The 15853-nt window shown below is 59.5% G+C and overlaps 3 protein-coding genes across 3 annotated transcripts; all 3 read right to left on the bottom strand.

Moving 5' to 3' along the window:
• Window positions 1–1359: 1359 nt before the first annotated feature.
• LINJ_33_2270 (conserved hypothetical protein) lies at window positions 1360–3981 on the bottom strand (the record flags this gene model as incomplete). The annotated part of the gene is made up of 1 exon (XM_001468268.1): window positions 1360–3981. The coding sequence occupies one exon, from the start codon at window positions 3979–3981 to the stop codon at window positions 1360–1362; it is 2622 nt and encodes an 873-aa protein (XP_001468305.1).
• A 3630-nt stretch (window positions 3982–7611) lies between these two features.
• On the bottom strand, window positions 7612–10494 carry LINJ_33_2260 (putative kinesin; the record flags this gene model as incomplete). Its single annotated transcript, XM_001468267.1, has 1 exon — window positions 7612–10494. The coding sequence occupies one exon, from the start codon at window positions 10492–10494 to the stop codon at window positions 7612–7614; it is 2883 nt and encodes a 960-aa protein (XP_001468304.1).
• A 1997-nt stretch (window positions 10495–12491) lies between these two features.
• On the bottom strand, window positions 12492–15254 carry LINJ_33_2250 (conserved hypothetical protein; the record flags this gene model as incomplete). The annotated part of the gene is made up of 1 exon (XM_001468266.1): window positions 12492–15254. One exon carries the CDS (start codon window positions 15252–15254, stop codon window positions 12492–12494), a length of 2763 nt encoding a protein of 920 aa, XP_001468303.1.
• Window positions 15255–15853: the final 599 nt, after the last annotated feature.

The raw sequence follows: 15853 nt of genomic DNA, 5'->3' as shown, positions 1-15853 counted from the left end.
ACCCCCCCCTCAACCCCCCCCCCCACACACACACCCATCGGCCAACGAGCAAGTGAGGCCGGGAAATGGCGCTATAGATACATATATGTGTGCGAGAGCATGCGGAGTTGATGTGTACTCAGCATAGAAGACCAAAAAAAAAAAGAAGGCGAGGGTAGCGGCCTCGACCAAGAAGAAGAGCAAGAGGAGGAGGGGTAGGTAGGTAAGGGGGAGGGGGAGGGGGGCAGGTCGGTCGGTCGGTGAGTGCTCAGCGAGTCGCAGGAAGAACAGGTTCGGAGGCAAGCACAACCAAAGAAAATATAAACAATAATCAAAAAAAAGGTAGAAACTGCAACGGCCATCACAGTGTTACAGAATAGTAAGCAAATAAACCCTTGGTTTCGCTTTCGCATCGGTGCACGTGCGCACGTGCACGGGTGCGTGTTAGTGCGAGTGCCACGCCGACGCACAAGAGGGAGACGGCAAGCAAAGAAGTAAAACTAAAAGGAGGGGAGGAGGCAAGGAAGGGAGGGAGGGAGAGAGAATACCGTACAGTACATACGCACATGCATCCAAAGAACAGCCATGCAGCAACAAACCACAACAACCAACAGACAGAAAAAGGGGTAGGAGGGGCAAGTGGCAGCAGGGCTGCATCGAGATCCATACAGCAGACAAGGAAAGAAAAGGCTATCCGCAACGCTCTTGCCCAAGCATCGACGCCGCGCTTTGGGCAAGAGGTGACGAAGCCACAGCGAAGGAGGATTGATACGCGAAAGACGTGCATGGTAGCGCTGTCAAAAAGTTCAAGACCCTCCCCCACAGGCTCCGCCTCTATTCTTTCTTTTTCTTCTATCGCCGTTTATACATGAGCGCTCGACCGTCGTCATCCCTCCTCTCACCGCCCTTTTCTTCGTCTCGCGCACCGCGCACTGGCAGTGCACGCCGACATTATACACGAATGCGAAAAGCACCGCAAGCGATCCGTGGAGGACAGGAAAAACAAACGTCATCAGCCATCCCTGCCTTTTTGCTTCGTCGCTCTCCCTCTCTCGCTCACCACGGCCCTCTCCACCGCTGAAAAATCCGCTTGCATTCCTATCCATTTGCAAAATAAGTTTCGCATTGTTGGCACCCTACGCACGCACGCACTTGGAGCGCACATCGCATCACGCGCTCTGGAAAGAGCTGAGGACACAAGACAAAAGAAAAGCGAGAGAGACGTCAGGCATGCCGGTAACGCACCGCTGCTGTCCACCGCCACCGAAAGACGACGGCGCACGCGGTTCAATCACAGAAACCGCGGCGTGCAGCCAGTCGCTGCCCTTCTCGGGCCCCTGCGGCGTTCGGCACGTCGACGCCTTGCGCAGCGCACCCCGCCTAGACAAAGCTCCAGAAGCGCACGAACCCGTCCGGCGACGCCGTCACCACCAGATGCGACACGCTCTGCACCTGGACACCGCGCGAGAGGCCCTTCCAGCCTTGTGGGTAGCCGCCCAGCACCGTGTGCAGCTTTCGGACGTCCCACAGGTACAGGTTCTCGCCGACGCTGGCCGCCAGGTGCACGTCGTCAACGTCCAGCCCGGTAACGTAGTTTTTTAGCTTCAAGGTGTGCATCGTGTGCGCCGCCAGCTCCGTCGCCGCGGCGCCGCCCTGCACAGACGACGTTACGCCGCCCGGTACTCGCAAATCCCATGAGAGGATACTACTATCAAAGGAGCCGGTGAAGAACTGATTATCATCGAGGACGGCGAGGGCGGGTAGCTTGCGAGTGTGGTCTACCAGGGTGCCGAGCGGCTTGGCCGTCGTTACGTCCACTACGCATACGGAGCCATCGCCCCCGCCGACCAGGGCCGTGGCCGAGTTTGGCAAGCAGTCCACCACCTGCGCGTTTGATGGGATGGACACGAGATGCACCGCATCGCTCTCCGCCTCGCGGATGACTAGGCTGTTGTGCAAGCCACCGATGAGCAGTGGGGAGGGATTCATGTTCTTGAGGTAGCAGACGCAGTACACGTCGGAGCCGAGCGATGTCGCCGCCGTTGGCACAAGCACCGCGTCATCAGTCAAGGCGCCGCCGAGCGATGCGCCTAGCCTCCAGGCGGCAGACGTGCCGTCCTCGCAGCCAGTGGCGAAATAGAACTTGTCGTTGAAGCTGACATCCCAGATAGAGGCGTTGTGCGCGTGTGCCTGGAGGAGCGAGTTACCCAGCGAGTCGAGGAAGTAGACGTTACCGCACGAGGAGCCGACAGCGAAGCGGCCTTCCTCGCCGGCTGACTGCACGCAGAGAAACTTGTCGCCGCTCACACCGCTGAAGGTCTTGAAGAGCGCGACGCTGCCGCTGACGTCGATCGGGCAGTCACGCTTTGGCACCTTGACTACCTCGCGGGGTGCGATTTCGACGATCTCCACCGCGGCACTGATGCGCACTTGCTTCTTGGCGGGCTTCTGCACCGTGGCCCTCGGCGTCACAGAAGCCTGCAGGCTGCGCGCCGACGGGCCCCCGATCTGTGACTGGGTGAGCGCGTCCGCCGTGACAAGACGCGCACGCGAGATCGATGCAGCCATGGAGTCGGACAGGAAGGACGAGCCCTGAAAGTTGGAGACGAGCTTGATGACCACGGCATGATGCACAAGCGCCTTGGGAAAGTGCGGGTGTGACTCTAAGGCTATGATGATCCGCGCCGATGGGTCAAAGCCCTCCAGGTTGTGCATGTGGGCGTCCTCCAGCAGCTCCTCGAAGACGAGGCAGGTGCTGATAGACTTGTGCGCGTTGACCATTACAAACCACGCACCGCTACGCATGGCCTCTGCAAACTGGGTCGCGAGCACCTCCGGCTTTGGCCGGAGGCGCAGCTTCACGCTCAAGTCGAAGGCGACGACGCGCTTCTTCGCGGTCAACGCGAGCAGCTCGATTTCCGCAATCGGGTTCACATCCTGCGTGACGCAAATGACGCAATACCCCATCTCCACGCGATCCAGTGCGCGCTTGATACGGCCCTTCACCGTCATCTCCGCTACGTCGCTGGGAGTGTGGCCGTAGGTACCGGCGCCGGGCCCCACGTGGCGCAGCATTTCGTCTCCGCGCATCGAGAGCTTCATCTTCTCAAACTCAAGCAGCCCAGGTGTGGGAGACTCGGCCCCTGCTTGTGCCGCAGCGGCCGCGGCAGCAGCGGCAGTGATGCACCCATCAGACGGAGATGTGCCCTTCAGCTGGCAAATGCGCACCGTGTCGAAGTCGCTTGAGGAGGCCTCCGAGGCGGCCTCGCTGTCATCCAGGTCCGATGAGGAGCTACTGTTCTTGCAGTGGCTGGGTCGTAGCGCCGGCGGCGCCGGCGGGGAGGATGTTCGCCGCGTTGCCGGCTGCGGGGTGCCACTAGTTGCTGGTGTATATGTAGAGCGGCGACTCGCTGCCACGGTCGCGTTCGGTGAAGCAGCGCTGACAGACTCCTTGAGCAGCGCCGCCGCTATTCCTGGGTGGCCGATCATGCTACGTCGGAAAGACCCGCGCAAATCTGCATCGATCGCCGGCAGCGCCGGCGGCGGTTCCTCGATGGACGGGGGCGCTATTTCGCTGATCAGCTCCTGTACGGCAGCGGAGCTCGGAGACTCCACCTTGCTCACCGCACCGTCGCTGAGAACACTGCCTTCGATCGACACCTTGCATGCATGCTCATCGGTGCGCTCAAAGGTGACGGTGATTGGGGTCTTTGGAAAGAGAGCCACAGAGTTTGGCACCGTCTTCTCCTCTCCTGTGACCGATGGTGGGTTGTGGTGCCGCATGACCACACTCAGCAGCGCTGCCTTCAGCTCAGGGCTATCCGCGACAGGCCTGCCGTTGACTGCCGATACGCGCGACGTCGCCCACAGCACCTGTTTCACCAGCTCCCGTGAGGCATCTGGCAGGACGCGCTCAATGTGGCAGCTAGGGTCGAACGAGAAGCTCGCGTTGAGTGCCTCAGCTGTGGTCGCCACATCATACGTGTGCCCCTTGAGTGGCATTTTCGGCTGCTTTCGACACGGGCAGGGGACGGGCCAGAGAGAAAGAGGGAAGGCCAGCACGGCAAATAGTGCAGCGAGGAGGGAGGATCGGTATGCTACGCCAATTCACCCAGAAATGGCGATGGTGCCCTGCTTCTCTCTTCCTTTTTTCCTGCCTCTCGCTCACAGCGCGTCGTACGTGATAGAGACGGCGTCTATTCCGGCATCAAAAAAAAGCGTTGAGCCAAAAGCAGTGGCTCGGCGCGCGGATTGAATTGGCGGCGACCGCTGCGGCGTTTTCACTGCAATAGCCGGTGCGTTTTGGTGATCGCGTGCGTGGGAGGAGCGGAGGAAGAGGAGGAGGGGGAGCGGGTGAGCTGCTGCTCTTCTGCACACTGTACTTCTCTCTCCTACCGTCGAAGCACAGATCAGACGCGTCTTGGCAGAGAGGGAGGGGAAGTAGCAACAGCGCTCCGCCCGTATTCTCCACCCTTCAAGCCCCGCCAATCAAGTGAGTATAAGTCGACGACGCACGAAAAGGGGGCTTGTCCGGTTGATCTGCTCGACCCTGAAGCAACTATATATATATATATATATGCGTGTGTGTGTGTAGAAAGAAGAGAGAGACCGCCTACAGTTTGGATAGGGGAAAGACGAAGAGAAAAGAGGGTACGCCCCACAGAGGTAAGATCCGGCACCCGCACCAGCGGCAGCAGCAGAGCGAAGCCGGTGGGGAAGGCGCGCGGGGCTGCGGCAGTGCGCGCTCGCTCGCGCAACGGCAGCACACGTCCCAAAGTACTCGGTTGAACGAATGCGGAGCACAAAGGCGGGAAAGTACTCCCAAGGTTTACGAACCTAAAAGGAAATATATGAAAAAGGGAGAGCCTGTCGGTGAGCGCACACCGCGTTGGGTCACTGTATCGCTGTGATGTGTGCTAGGTGATGAGAAGAAGTCCAACGATGGGGTGGCGCGCCCGTTGTGTTTGCTAAGGAAGAGATTAGCCAGGAAAAGGGACCTCGAAGCACGTTCCAGACGAGAGAGGTTGCAAGGGGCAAAGATGTTGATGAAGACAATTATCGGAGAGGGGTGAGCGACACAAGGCAGCAGCCGGAATAAAACATGGTCCACACCGCCGGTGCAATGTGTGCCGTCCTTTTTGGTGCTGTGTTCGGTGTCTCTCAGTGCTTGCTCCTTCGCTGCGTGTGGACGACTGTATGTGTGCTCAGCTTTACGTCTGTGTAGGATTGGGATGGGAGGGGGAGGGGGCGTGTATGGTGGTGGGGGAGAGAGAATATGTGTATCTCTAATGTCCGAACGCGCAGCCGTGCCAGCACACACCCCACACATACGTACATTCATGCACAGAGAAAGAGAGAGAGCGGCGCATACGCCGCGAGCGTGTGTGTGTGTGTGTGTGTGAAGCCACAGTGAACAGCAAAAAAAGGGGGACGGGTTATACGAAGAAAACGACGAAAGCATATACATGTACGAAAAAAGAGGGAGAAGGTTGAGAAAGGCATCATGACGCTAGAGGTTGTGAGCCCTTGGTATCACCCGCAGAAGAGTTCTTCTGAAGGGCCACATGCCCAGAGCTTGGAAGCGCGCGAAGAAAAAAAAAAGAGTGAGGGACGCGCATGGAGGGCGGTGAGCCTCCATGAGGAAGCTTTTTTTTTTTCGGCCGCTGCATGCACGATGCATGCGCTGCGCAGCGCGCTCGAAGACGCGCGCAGCGTCGGAGGCGTAAGCAGCCAGGTCCCAGGCGGGAGGGAGAGGAAGCGTATTGTGCCGCAACTCGACACTTTCATGCGAAGATATTCGTGGCCACCAGACGTATTGCCGATGACGCTCGCATGAATTGCTTTTCGTTTTTTTTTCTTCATTTCTGCATCCCGTTCCATTGTACCTGGTGGGGCGAGAGTATCTAGGAGAAACAAGTGAACGCACACGTGACCGAGCAACGATGCACAACAAGACACACAGACCTTCTCGCCTTTTCCTTCTTTTCGCGTTCCTTTTCCCCGCTTCTGGGGAGCAGAGGAGACCAGTTAAGAACAAAAAATAGGGAAGGAGAGGGACGGCGCAGATGCGACCACAACGAATACAGCGGCCCGCAACAACATCACAGGAAGCGCGCGAGAGAAAACAGAGATCGAGACATCGGGCACACGCTCACGGAGAGAGAGGGAGACGGGTGAGGTAACAAGAAGGTAGAGCGCGCACTCAGAGTGACACACAGACGACGACCACGAGAAGAAAGGAGAAAACAATTCGAAAAGGAGACAGTGTACACAATGATGTGACTACCTCCTGCCCTCGCTAGTGTGAGATCAGGGAGAAAGGGAAAGAGAGGAAGGCAAGCTATCCCGTTGATGGGCTCCATCCGCATTTTCTAGTCTAACGTGGGCGGTGTCGAGAAGGCGCTAGACATCGCCAGGAAGGGCCAGGGGGAGGCTCAGCTCCGTACGCCGCTCTCACGGTATTGCTGCTTTTCTTCTCCATGCCTTCCGCAAAAGGGCAGGGTCCGCCCTTCCCTACCCCTCCTGTCTCACGCCGTGGCGGGCACGATGAGGGCCGCGGGTCGGGGTGGCGCCGACTGCAGCTCACAGACAGGATAGCAAAACCAGTCGACATCCTCCCCAACATAAGAGGGAGTAAAAGAGAGCTATTCCGCCCCACACGCACATACACACCCGTGCGTCGCGGCCGAAAGCTGCCCGACAGGTGCAGCTGAGAGCCCCCCCCCCCTCCCCGTACAAGAGAGCAGCAGCACTCGTTTGCAATGAGATGCCGGGGGGAGAAAAGCTCTCAAGCGCCCGTGGATGACGTGTGCGAAAAAGAAGAAGCCTGGGAAGAAGAGAAGGAGGTGGACGGATGCGCGACCCCACAAAATGGAAGAAGCGCCACCATGCACTCGCCGGTCCCCACCCCGACAAGGCCAGCGCTTTGTTTGTTTCTTCTGTTCTCCGTGGGGGGGGGGGGGGGCAGGAAAAAATAAGTGAGACTTCGGCATCCTCCACATCCGTCCCTCGGTGCGCCGCGTATGCCCTGGTCAGGGCGACGAAACAAACGAAAACAAACGACAAAGAAGATGAGCATCTATGAACGCACAGCGGCACACGGGCGCACAGGGCGAGAGCGAACAGCAACACACCAAAAAAGAGATGGGGATGAATTTGTAGAGAAAAAGACGAAGAGGGCGAGGAGATGCCAGTGACGGCGGATGAGAAACGAAACCCAGAAGAGCGCGCACGCCCATGGAAAGCTGCATCCATGATCATACCGTTTTGCTCGTCGTTTGTTTCGCTCTCCCCACCCCTGCTGGGTGCGCCTCGCAGCGATTCGCCACATGTGGCCGGCCACCACCACTGCAGCGGCCTCGTGTTCCCCAGCACAGCGGGTCCACTAAAAGGGCAAGACCTTAAACGAAGGCACACGTCAAGGGAGATGGTGTGAATGGCATCGGTAGAGAGAGTGTCTACGCGCAAGTCTGCATGCCTGTAATGCAAGAGTAGCTCACACAACTCCCCTCAAGACACGCATGGCAACGAACCGTAAGAGAGGCAAGAAAAAGCGCAGCTTCCTCTCGGCAGGTGCCACCCCAAGCGCGGGCTACACGAGCGTCACCCATGTCGCCAACAGCGACGACGCTCTCACGAGGGGGACGTTGAGTGAGAGTTTGAGTTCAACGCGTAAAGGGCCCGCTCCACCGCCGGGCGGGAGTTCTGCCGCTTCATTTTGCGTCGTGCCGCAATCTCGATCGGTGGGGACGAGGTGAGCTGATGCGATACCGGCCGCCCATCCTCCTTTCCCTCATCTGCCTCCTCATCCGCGTCGAATGCCGCATCGTCCTCCGCGACCGCGGCGTACTTGTGCGCCGCGCGAGAAGACACGGCGGCAGCAGCAGAGGGCTTGGGCCGACTCCAATTCTCCTTCCCCATCGATGCCTGATACAGTTCTGCCAGTGACATGTTTTCCGTGTCGTCGGCGCTGTCGGACACAGTGGCGTGGTGGCGCCGGTGTGCAGCAGCCTCTGCGGCAGAGCGGGGAGCGGCGCACTGATGCTCCTCTCCTACATTTCCCTCTTGGGGGTCGTAGTACACCGCCGTCTCCTCAACCCCTTTGCGGCCCTGCCGTCGACGCGTCTCGCTACTGCTGCTTACGCTACGATAGTTACGCAGGCGGGCAGGCCCCTGCTGCCGCTGCGACTGCGACTGCTGATGGCGGCTTGTAGATGCTACCGTGGGCGCAGCATGGTTGTTGCCGCCCCTACGCTGGAGCTGTGCTTTGAGGCTGTCTAAGATGGAAAGCGCGTTCTTCACGCCGTCCGCGTAGCTGGCCGAGCTTCGCCTGCCCCGCGCCTCCACCTGCGCAGTCGCCTCCGTCTGGAGAAAACCGGCGCGCGCCTCCTCATCAGCTACACTGCGTCCGAAATGCTGTGACGCGTTCGAGCCGGGTCCTGCGCCGGCGGTTTCGGCCAGACGAGTGATAGTGACGCCGCCGCCGCCACTCTGCGGAGAGCGGCTACTGCCTCCACGACTGCCACGCGATACGCGAAGGCTCTCGCGCACGCGCCGCAGACTCTCGCGGCGAACGCCACGCCGTGCCTGCGCCATCAGCGCCTTTTCCTCACGCTCCAGACGGTGAATGCGTTCCTCAACCTCGCTGTCAGTAACGCCGCGGTAGTACTCGACAAGATCCTCCTCTGAGAGGTCAGACACGTTCGGGCGCGGTTGCGGTGATACGGAAGCGGAGCCGCGTTTGCTGTCTTGCTGCTGCTGCTGCCTCCTCGCCTCCTCGATGTCATCCTTCACCATTTCGTGTGCCGTCTTCAGGTCATCCAATTCATCGCGAGCCTTCATCAGGGCTGCCCGCAGTTCCTTCACATGCAGCGTGCGGCTCCCAGCATCGCCATCCTGCAACGGCAGGATGGTATGTAGGTGATGGCGGTATTGCTGATGCTCTGCAGCGCCGCTGCCGCCGCTGGCGCTTTCGACTAGCTTTGCCTGCAGCGCCGAGAGCCCAGCTTGAATGACGGGAACACTGCGCGACGCAATGCGCTCCAAGCACACAACCCACTCGTACTGGATGCGTGCACGACGCGCCAGCTCTAGCTGAAGCAGCACGTCCATCTCACTCCGCTGCTTCTGCCGCGCCTCGTAGAGCTGATACTCCCACCCCGCCAAATTCGTGTCGAGTGATGAGACCTTGGTCCTGAGCTCCTCCTCCAGTTTCGCTATCTTGTCCTTTCGGGACTCGATCTCGGACGCCACGTCGCGCTGCCGCTTCCTCTCGTTCTCGGCCAGCTCCTGGTTGCTGATCCGCTGCCGCACCAAGTCGTTCTGCTGGTTATACAGTCGCCCAATATGGTCGATGGCCATGGCGTGGTCATGCGCCACGAGCAGGCGTTGCGCGGTCGCCAGCGAGTGCAAGCAGTCGGACACCTGCGTCTGGTAGTTGCTGACGACCGAGGCAACCGTGGTGCCGCAGTAGAGAAAGCTGTCGCGCAGCCCACGCTGGTACTCCGCCTCCGCCGACTCCTGCAGGCCCTCAATGAGCTGCCGTGCACCGTCACTATACTGATGCGTGAAAAGTGGCGGCATATTAAGGACGACGACAGGGTCGTTCTTGATCTTCATCGCGCGCTGCGTGAAGCGGAGCGTCGCGACGGTTTGATCAAAGTTCTCGCGGGAGGGGTTCACGCAGCAGAGTATGAGCGTGATACCGGAGCCGCCCAGGCACGTGCGAAGGAGGCGCGTCAGCTTGGCGTCTCTGTATGGGACATAGGGTCGCCTCTCGACGATGGCGTCCACCACGTTGCCCAGAGTTAGAAGGCTGCGGTTGATGTAGCCGCCCTCGCGAAGAGAAATGCCCTCCGTGTTCGCGCGTGACGCCGACTCGGAGCCAGCTAGGTCGACCAAGTTGATGACGCTCTTGCCAACCCGATTGCGCCGATGTATTTCGAAGGTGAGGATGACGTGCGAGCGGCTACTGTGCTCGTTCAGATTGGTGACGCCGTACTTGCGGTTCCGCTCCGCTGCCGCCTGCAGCTGTATAAAGTCGTCAAAAGTTTCCACGTCGATCATCTTCTTCTCAAAGAAGACGCCACCGTCAGGGGCGTCGTGCAGCGCAAGCTCGCCTCTCTGGGGCTCTAGAAGATCCTTGACGGACTCGTTGTAGATCTCCGTGTAGAATGCCTGTATCTTCGCACCAGGAGTGGTTCGCTTCAACTCTAACAGCAATTTCGCTGCCCGTGGCACCATGCCAGGATCGTGATCTACGCCGATCATGCTATGCGTCTTGCCACTGCCAGTCTGACCGTACGCCATAATGGTGACGTTCTTGCCATCGAACGCCGCATGCACAACCGCCTCCATGCCATGGAAGATGGACTCATTCGTGCTGTTGCTCGGGTACACCTTGTTGTAAACGTACCGGGTGTTGGGGTTGGCCGTGCTGTAAAGCACTGTTTCGGCACTGGACCATACAACGTTCGCCACGGACGGGCGAACGCGCACGTGCACCTCAATGCTCATCTCCGCTCCTCCGTCTTGAGCGTTGCGTGCGCGTGCAGCGTTTTGTTTTCGCGTCTCCCTGACTGCGAGTGATGTGCGGACCTGAACGTCCTTTGTTTGCTTGTATTACTTTTTCGCCTCTTCCGTACGTACGGGAGCTCCACTCGCGTCAAAGAGGAACGCCGCCCTCTGCGCGAAGATGGTTGCATTCGAGGGGGGAGGAGGGGACAGATTGGCGGGTGTGTGGGGGTGTGCGCATCCGCCACGACATTGAGCAGCAGCAGCGGAAAAAAAAAAACGGGTGAGGACAGGATGGAGAAAGTCGAAGTTGAGTCGCCGGCAAGGACGAGGTGCGGCACTGCGGCGCCAGCGGCGACGGCTGCGGCTGGGAGAGGGCAAGCGCTCCTTTATTTTGCGGTCGTGCGTTGTAGGCGAGCACATGCGCACACTCGCACATGCAGGCACGCCTGCGCGCACAACTGCAAGCACGCACACAAGCATTGAGAGAGCGCAGGTTTTCGACAGACTTCCCAACCTGGAAGTGCAACCTAGCGATGTGTGCAGTTTGGGCGTGCCAGTCCCTGTGTTGCTACCTTCTTCGTCACGAGAGCTGCAACAAGGGTGTATGTTAGAGTGCGGCTGTGCCCATCAGAGCGGGTAGCCTCTATCCTCTCGCGTGCACTCTCCTTCTCGGCTCCTCCGTCTCCAATGGCTGGCAGCGGTTCATGATGCCCCTTTCCCTCGCAGACACGTGACGTTCGCCCATGTTGTGGCCGTCTGTTCTCGTACACAGCGAAGTAAAGAAAGAGATAGAAATCAGAGGGGCCAGTAATCACACTCGCAGAAACTCCGCAGCAACACACACACACACGCACATGGAGCACGGCTTAAAAAATAAGGAAGCGAGGAGTCGGTGTCCTGCAGCAGACACACAAGACAAAACGTATCGGCATGGCAGGTAGAGGGGCGGGTGGCAACGGCACGGCGCTGACCGTGGGCTCACCCAACCTCAGCCCCCTCCCCCACCAATCATGGCTCACCTCACCACCAATCAGCACCACCCACAAGCGTTCATCGACGCTTTCTTCGGCCTTTCTCAGACTCTGGACACTTTTGTTCGCCATGTAGGAGGCGAGGAGAAGGCTTCGAGAGCAACAGACACGGCGCCTCCTGCCCATCACGGCCCATAAAATCAGTGCGCGCAACTAGCGTAGCAGCGATATCACCCTGATGGGCGCTTTCTTGGCAAAGCGAAGGGGCGACGCACATACACGCCTCCGCATCGCACAGAGCGCGAGCGAGAGCGAGAGGGGCGCAACGAGTCTCACGAGCAACAAGAAAGAAAGGCACACAGAGAGGCACGAGCGCCCAAGAGTCAGAGGAGAGCACACTTATATAAAAGACACACACACACACAAAAATGACCGACAAGCAAAAGACAACAGAGAAAAGGGAAAACCATTTTCTGAAAAAGGCCTGTCTCGAGAGCGCGGCAGATGATGCGAGCACGGCGGCAGCAGCACGGCAAAACAAAACACAAAGAGGGAACGGTGAAGGAAACGGAGTGGTGTGGGCGTGTGTGTGTGGAGAAAAAAAAACGAAAGGAAGCAAGTGAGGGGAGAGAGGGAGGCGACATAGCACGTGCCGGCAGCACGTATTTGCATATAGTGGCTCTTCTGCTTTCCTTCCTTTTTTTTTCTTGCTCGCTCCTTCGTGTTCCAGTGGCCATATCCTCATGAGCAACAGCGGATGGCACCAGACAAGCACATGAAGAAGCAATGCGCAAGAAAGCATAGATGCTGCAAGCACAGCAAAACCGCCGCGCACGAGCAGCGCGAGTCCTTTTTTTTTTTGTGCGGCAACAACAGACAGAAATGATTCAGGCAAGCAAGGAAAGAGAAAATGCACGCGTGCATTGCTTCTCTGCTCGACGGCCTGTGCACGCTGCCCTTTCCCTCTCCTACGAAGTGCGTCATAGCCGACCACACAGACACGCAGTATTACGGCTCAAAGCGCCTCTACGAGGGTCGCGTGCTAAACTGCAGCGGTGTGTCAGGCTGAGGTAAGTCGGTGCTCGGTTTTGCCGGCGCCTCCAGGTTCGAGGGGTTCCCACGACCTGAAGGTTCGTTCCGTCGACGACCTCCAGCAGCGCTACCCGTGCCGCCGACCTCAGCCTCGCCGCCCGCGCCAGCACCGCCGGCGGGAGTGATGACTGGCAGAAACTGCAACGCTGCGCCGTGAGGCAGCTGGTAGACGCGGTCACCAATTGTAACCGTCTGCGGGAACGGGAATGGGGGCGGCATTGTCGCATTCGGCGGCGGCGGCGGAGCTCCAGCACCCATGGCAGGAGTCACAGCGCCGCCCATCATCGCCGCTTGTGGCGGCGGTGGCACCCCTGTGCGCATGCAGTTGGCAGATGAGGAGGGAATGCTGAAGCCCCACTGCATCGGGAACGGCATCGCGTTCACGGCACCACCAATGGTAGCCGCCGGCATCACCGGCATGCCGCCAAAGACGGGTGGTGAATACGGCGCCTGCATCGGCGGATAAGGCGGGATACCGCTGCTACCAAACTCACCCCCTGCGCTGCCGTGCGTATAGACTGGAGTTTCTGGTGAGGCGGAGCTGCCGCTCCCAACGCCGGCGGCGGTCTGCGCAGACATGCGCCGATCCACGTGCAGCACCGGGCAGTCACGCAAAGATGCGTCGCTGGCCCGCAGAGCAGCAATGTCCTGCGCTGAGTGGCCTATCCACGCACCTCGTGAGGTGCACAGCACGCGATGATGGTAGTTAAGCGCGATGGGGATGTCGCCTTCGCCGAGGTTTACTGTGGCGCAGCTGTCCGACATGTTCTTGCCAACGCCGGCTGACGAAGCCCCACCTGGAGGGCCGCTCACGACAGGGTTGGTACCTCCGCCGCCAATGATGTGGATGTGGGAAGGGGGCAGGGTGATGCTCATGAGCGAAAAAAGCCACGAGACGTAGTCTGAGGTCGCCTCAGTTGGCAAAGCAGCAACGAACAGTACCTTGTGGTGCGCTGCGGAGCTGCCAGTGGCCGAAGGCAAGCCTGAGGATGACAGCGCGGTGGGGCTCCTGCGTGCCGCGGCGTCGCTGCGCAAATAGGCGTGGAACGTCACGCGCTGCGGATCCAGCCCCTTAGCGGTGGGCGGCGGACTAAATGCCAGCGCGTCCCCGAGAAGCGGCTGCGTTGACGGCGACGACTGCCCTGACAAGACGGCACTGGAGGGATAAAGGGTGGTGCTGCTTGATCTGGTTGGCATGCTTCCGGCCACTGGCATGCAGCCCATCCCCATGGAGCTGGAAACGGTAGATGGCGTGTAAGACGGTGGCTGCAGGCTGCCCGGTATACACAAAGGAGAGGCGTGTACGGCGCCGTACTGAGGTGGCGGTACACTCCCGTACGGCGGCGGCATGGGTCCCCGGAGCTGGCTTGAAAGGTTGCTCTCCGTGCTAGCAGTCGAAGTCGTGGGTGTGTGGCGGTGGCCCCCGCCGCCGCTAGCCGCTGCACCGCCCCCGGCGCCACCGTGCCCGCGGGTGCCGCTGCCGCTACTCTCGCGGTGGCCATGGTGGTGGCTGAGACTGTAGGCACGCTCAATCACAACGGGGTGGGTGGGCCCCCGCACCCGGCCTCCGGTCACATCGACTATGTCCTTTGATGCGATAAGCTCCTTCATGATTTCAGGCGATGGCGACACATAGACGCCTTCCTCAGCACAGTAGATGCGCTGGTTCACATCCAGGAGCGCCTGCACATCGGCGTCGTTGGCGACAAACACAGACGCGCACCCCGTTGGTGCCACGTTTGAGCGCCCATTCTTCGTCTTGCGATGAATAAGAATGCTGGACGGGCTCAGGCGCACGCCGCAAGCGACCTGGAAGATCCAGCTCACCATGTGCCGCCCGCTTTGAATGACCTCGTAGCGCAGGCCGCCCAGGAACAGCTTTGTGCCCGGACTGTGCGACGACGCCGGCGGCGCCGCAGCGGTCGGTGACGGCGCTGGTGATCCTGCCCTCAGTGCCTGCGGCGACGACCTGGGGGACACAGCACTGCCGCTGCCTGACTGATCTTCAGCGGCGCTGCCCTCTCCCGCCGAGGCGGTCGTACCACAAGATCCAGCCGACGCGGCACCGTTGCCGGTCGCCGCGGCGTCGTCCTTCGCCTTTTCCCCACTCGGCGGAGCCGTCGTAGCCATCTGTTGTTTGATCACATCCGAAGATGGGTAGCGGTAAAACTGGGTGTCGAGCCGCTCTGCGTGCTTCTCGATGTTGCGCAGCAACGACGCCAAGTAATCGGCCTCCTCCTCGTCTTCATCTACGGTGCTTTCGGGTTTCCTTCCGGAAGACGTGGTGTTGTGTCTCGCACGCTTCGGCCCACCGTTGTCACCGTCGTTGACATGCGCCATCACTGGCAGGCTGTTCTGCACATCATCGATGTCATCGGAGTCGGTGTCAGCGTACGCGCCGCCGACTCTGGGAAAGAGCTGGTAGCCCGGCGTGAGGTAGGTCTGTGCGCCGCCGTCGATGCCAGGCTCCGACTTGGAGAAAGCATTAGCTTCACCGCTGATGTCGGGCATCATGTTCATCGTGTTTTGCAGCTGCGCCATGCGATGCTCGAAGCTCTGCGCAGTGGCGGACTCAGCGCTCGTGTAGCTCCGCCCGCCAGTCGAGCACGTCTCGTCATCTTCGTTGTGCTGATTCGCCACGCCTGTGCCCACAGCGCCTGCACCATTGCCGCTGTCCTGCTGATCACGGAAAAGCATCAGTCCGTCTCTCTCCCCCCTGTCCAGTACGCACCAAAACAAATATATATACCGAGAGAGGTGCTTACTTCTGAGCAAAACGTTAAGCGCACCCGCGCACACGCCAGCAACCGGAGCGTGTACAAAAAGAGAGACGAAAAAAGGGAGCAAAATGGCCACACACAAGTGGAAGGGGTAGCGTGAGCGAAAGAAGCAACGAAGAAGCCCCTCGGAGACAAGACGGACGGTGGGAAGCCGAATACGAAAAGGGGACGGAGCACACAAGAGGCCAGACGAAGACCCCTTCGATAACTCTCCGTGAAGTCCTCTGCAACAGGGATCAACAGCAACGACAACAACCGCACACCCTACCTGGACGCACGCACGCGCAAGAAAAAGTGGAGCCAGCGAGCAGAGGGACAGCAAGTGAGAAGCAAAGAGACCCTACGAACAACGAAAGGCAGAACAGCAACGGGAACACGAAAATATATACATATATATGTGCACAGCGTGGCGCAGATGGCACGGAGCGCGAGTGACGGAAAGGGGCGCAAACGGTGAATAATAAAACGAAAAGACAAGGAGAGGCGCGGGAAGAAGAGTAAGCGACGAAGAACGTG

This window comes from Leishmania infantum, chromosome 33, assembly GCF_000002875.2.
Source record: "Leishmania infantum JPCM5 genome chromosome 33".
NCBI lineage: Eukaryota > Euglenozoa > Kinetoplastea > Trypanosomatida > Trypanosomatidae > Leishmania > Leishmania infantum.
This window is presented reverse-complemented; position numbering and strand designations above follow the sequence as displayed.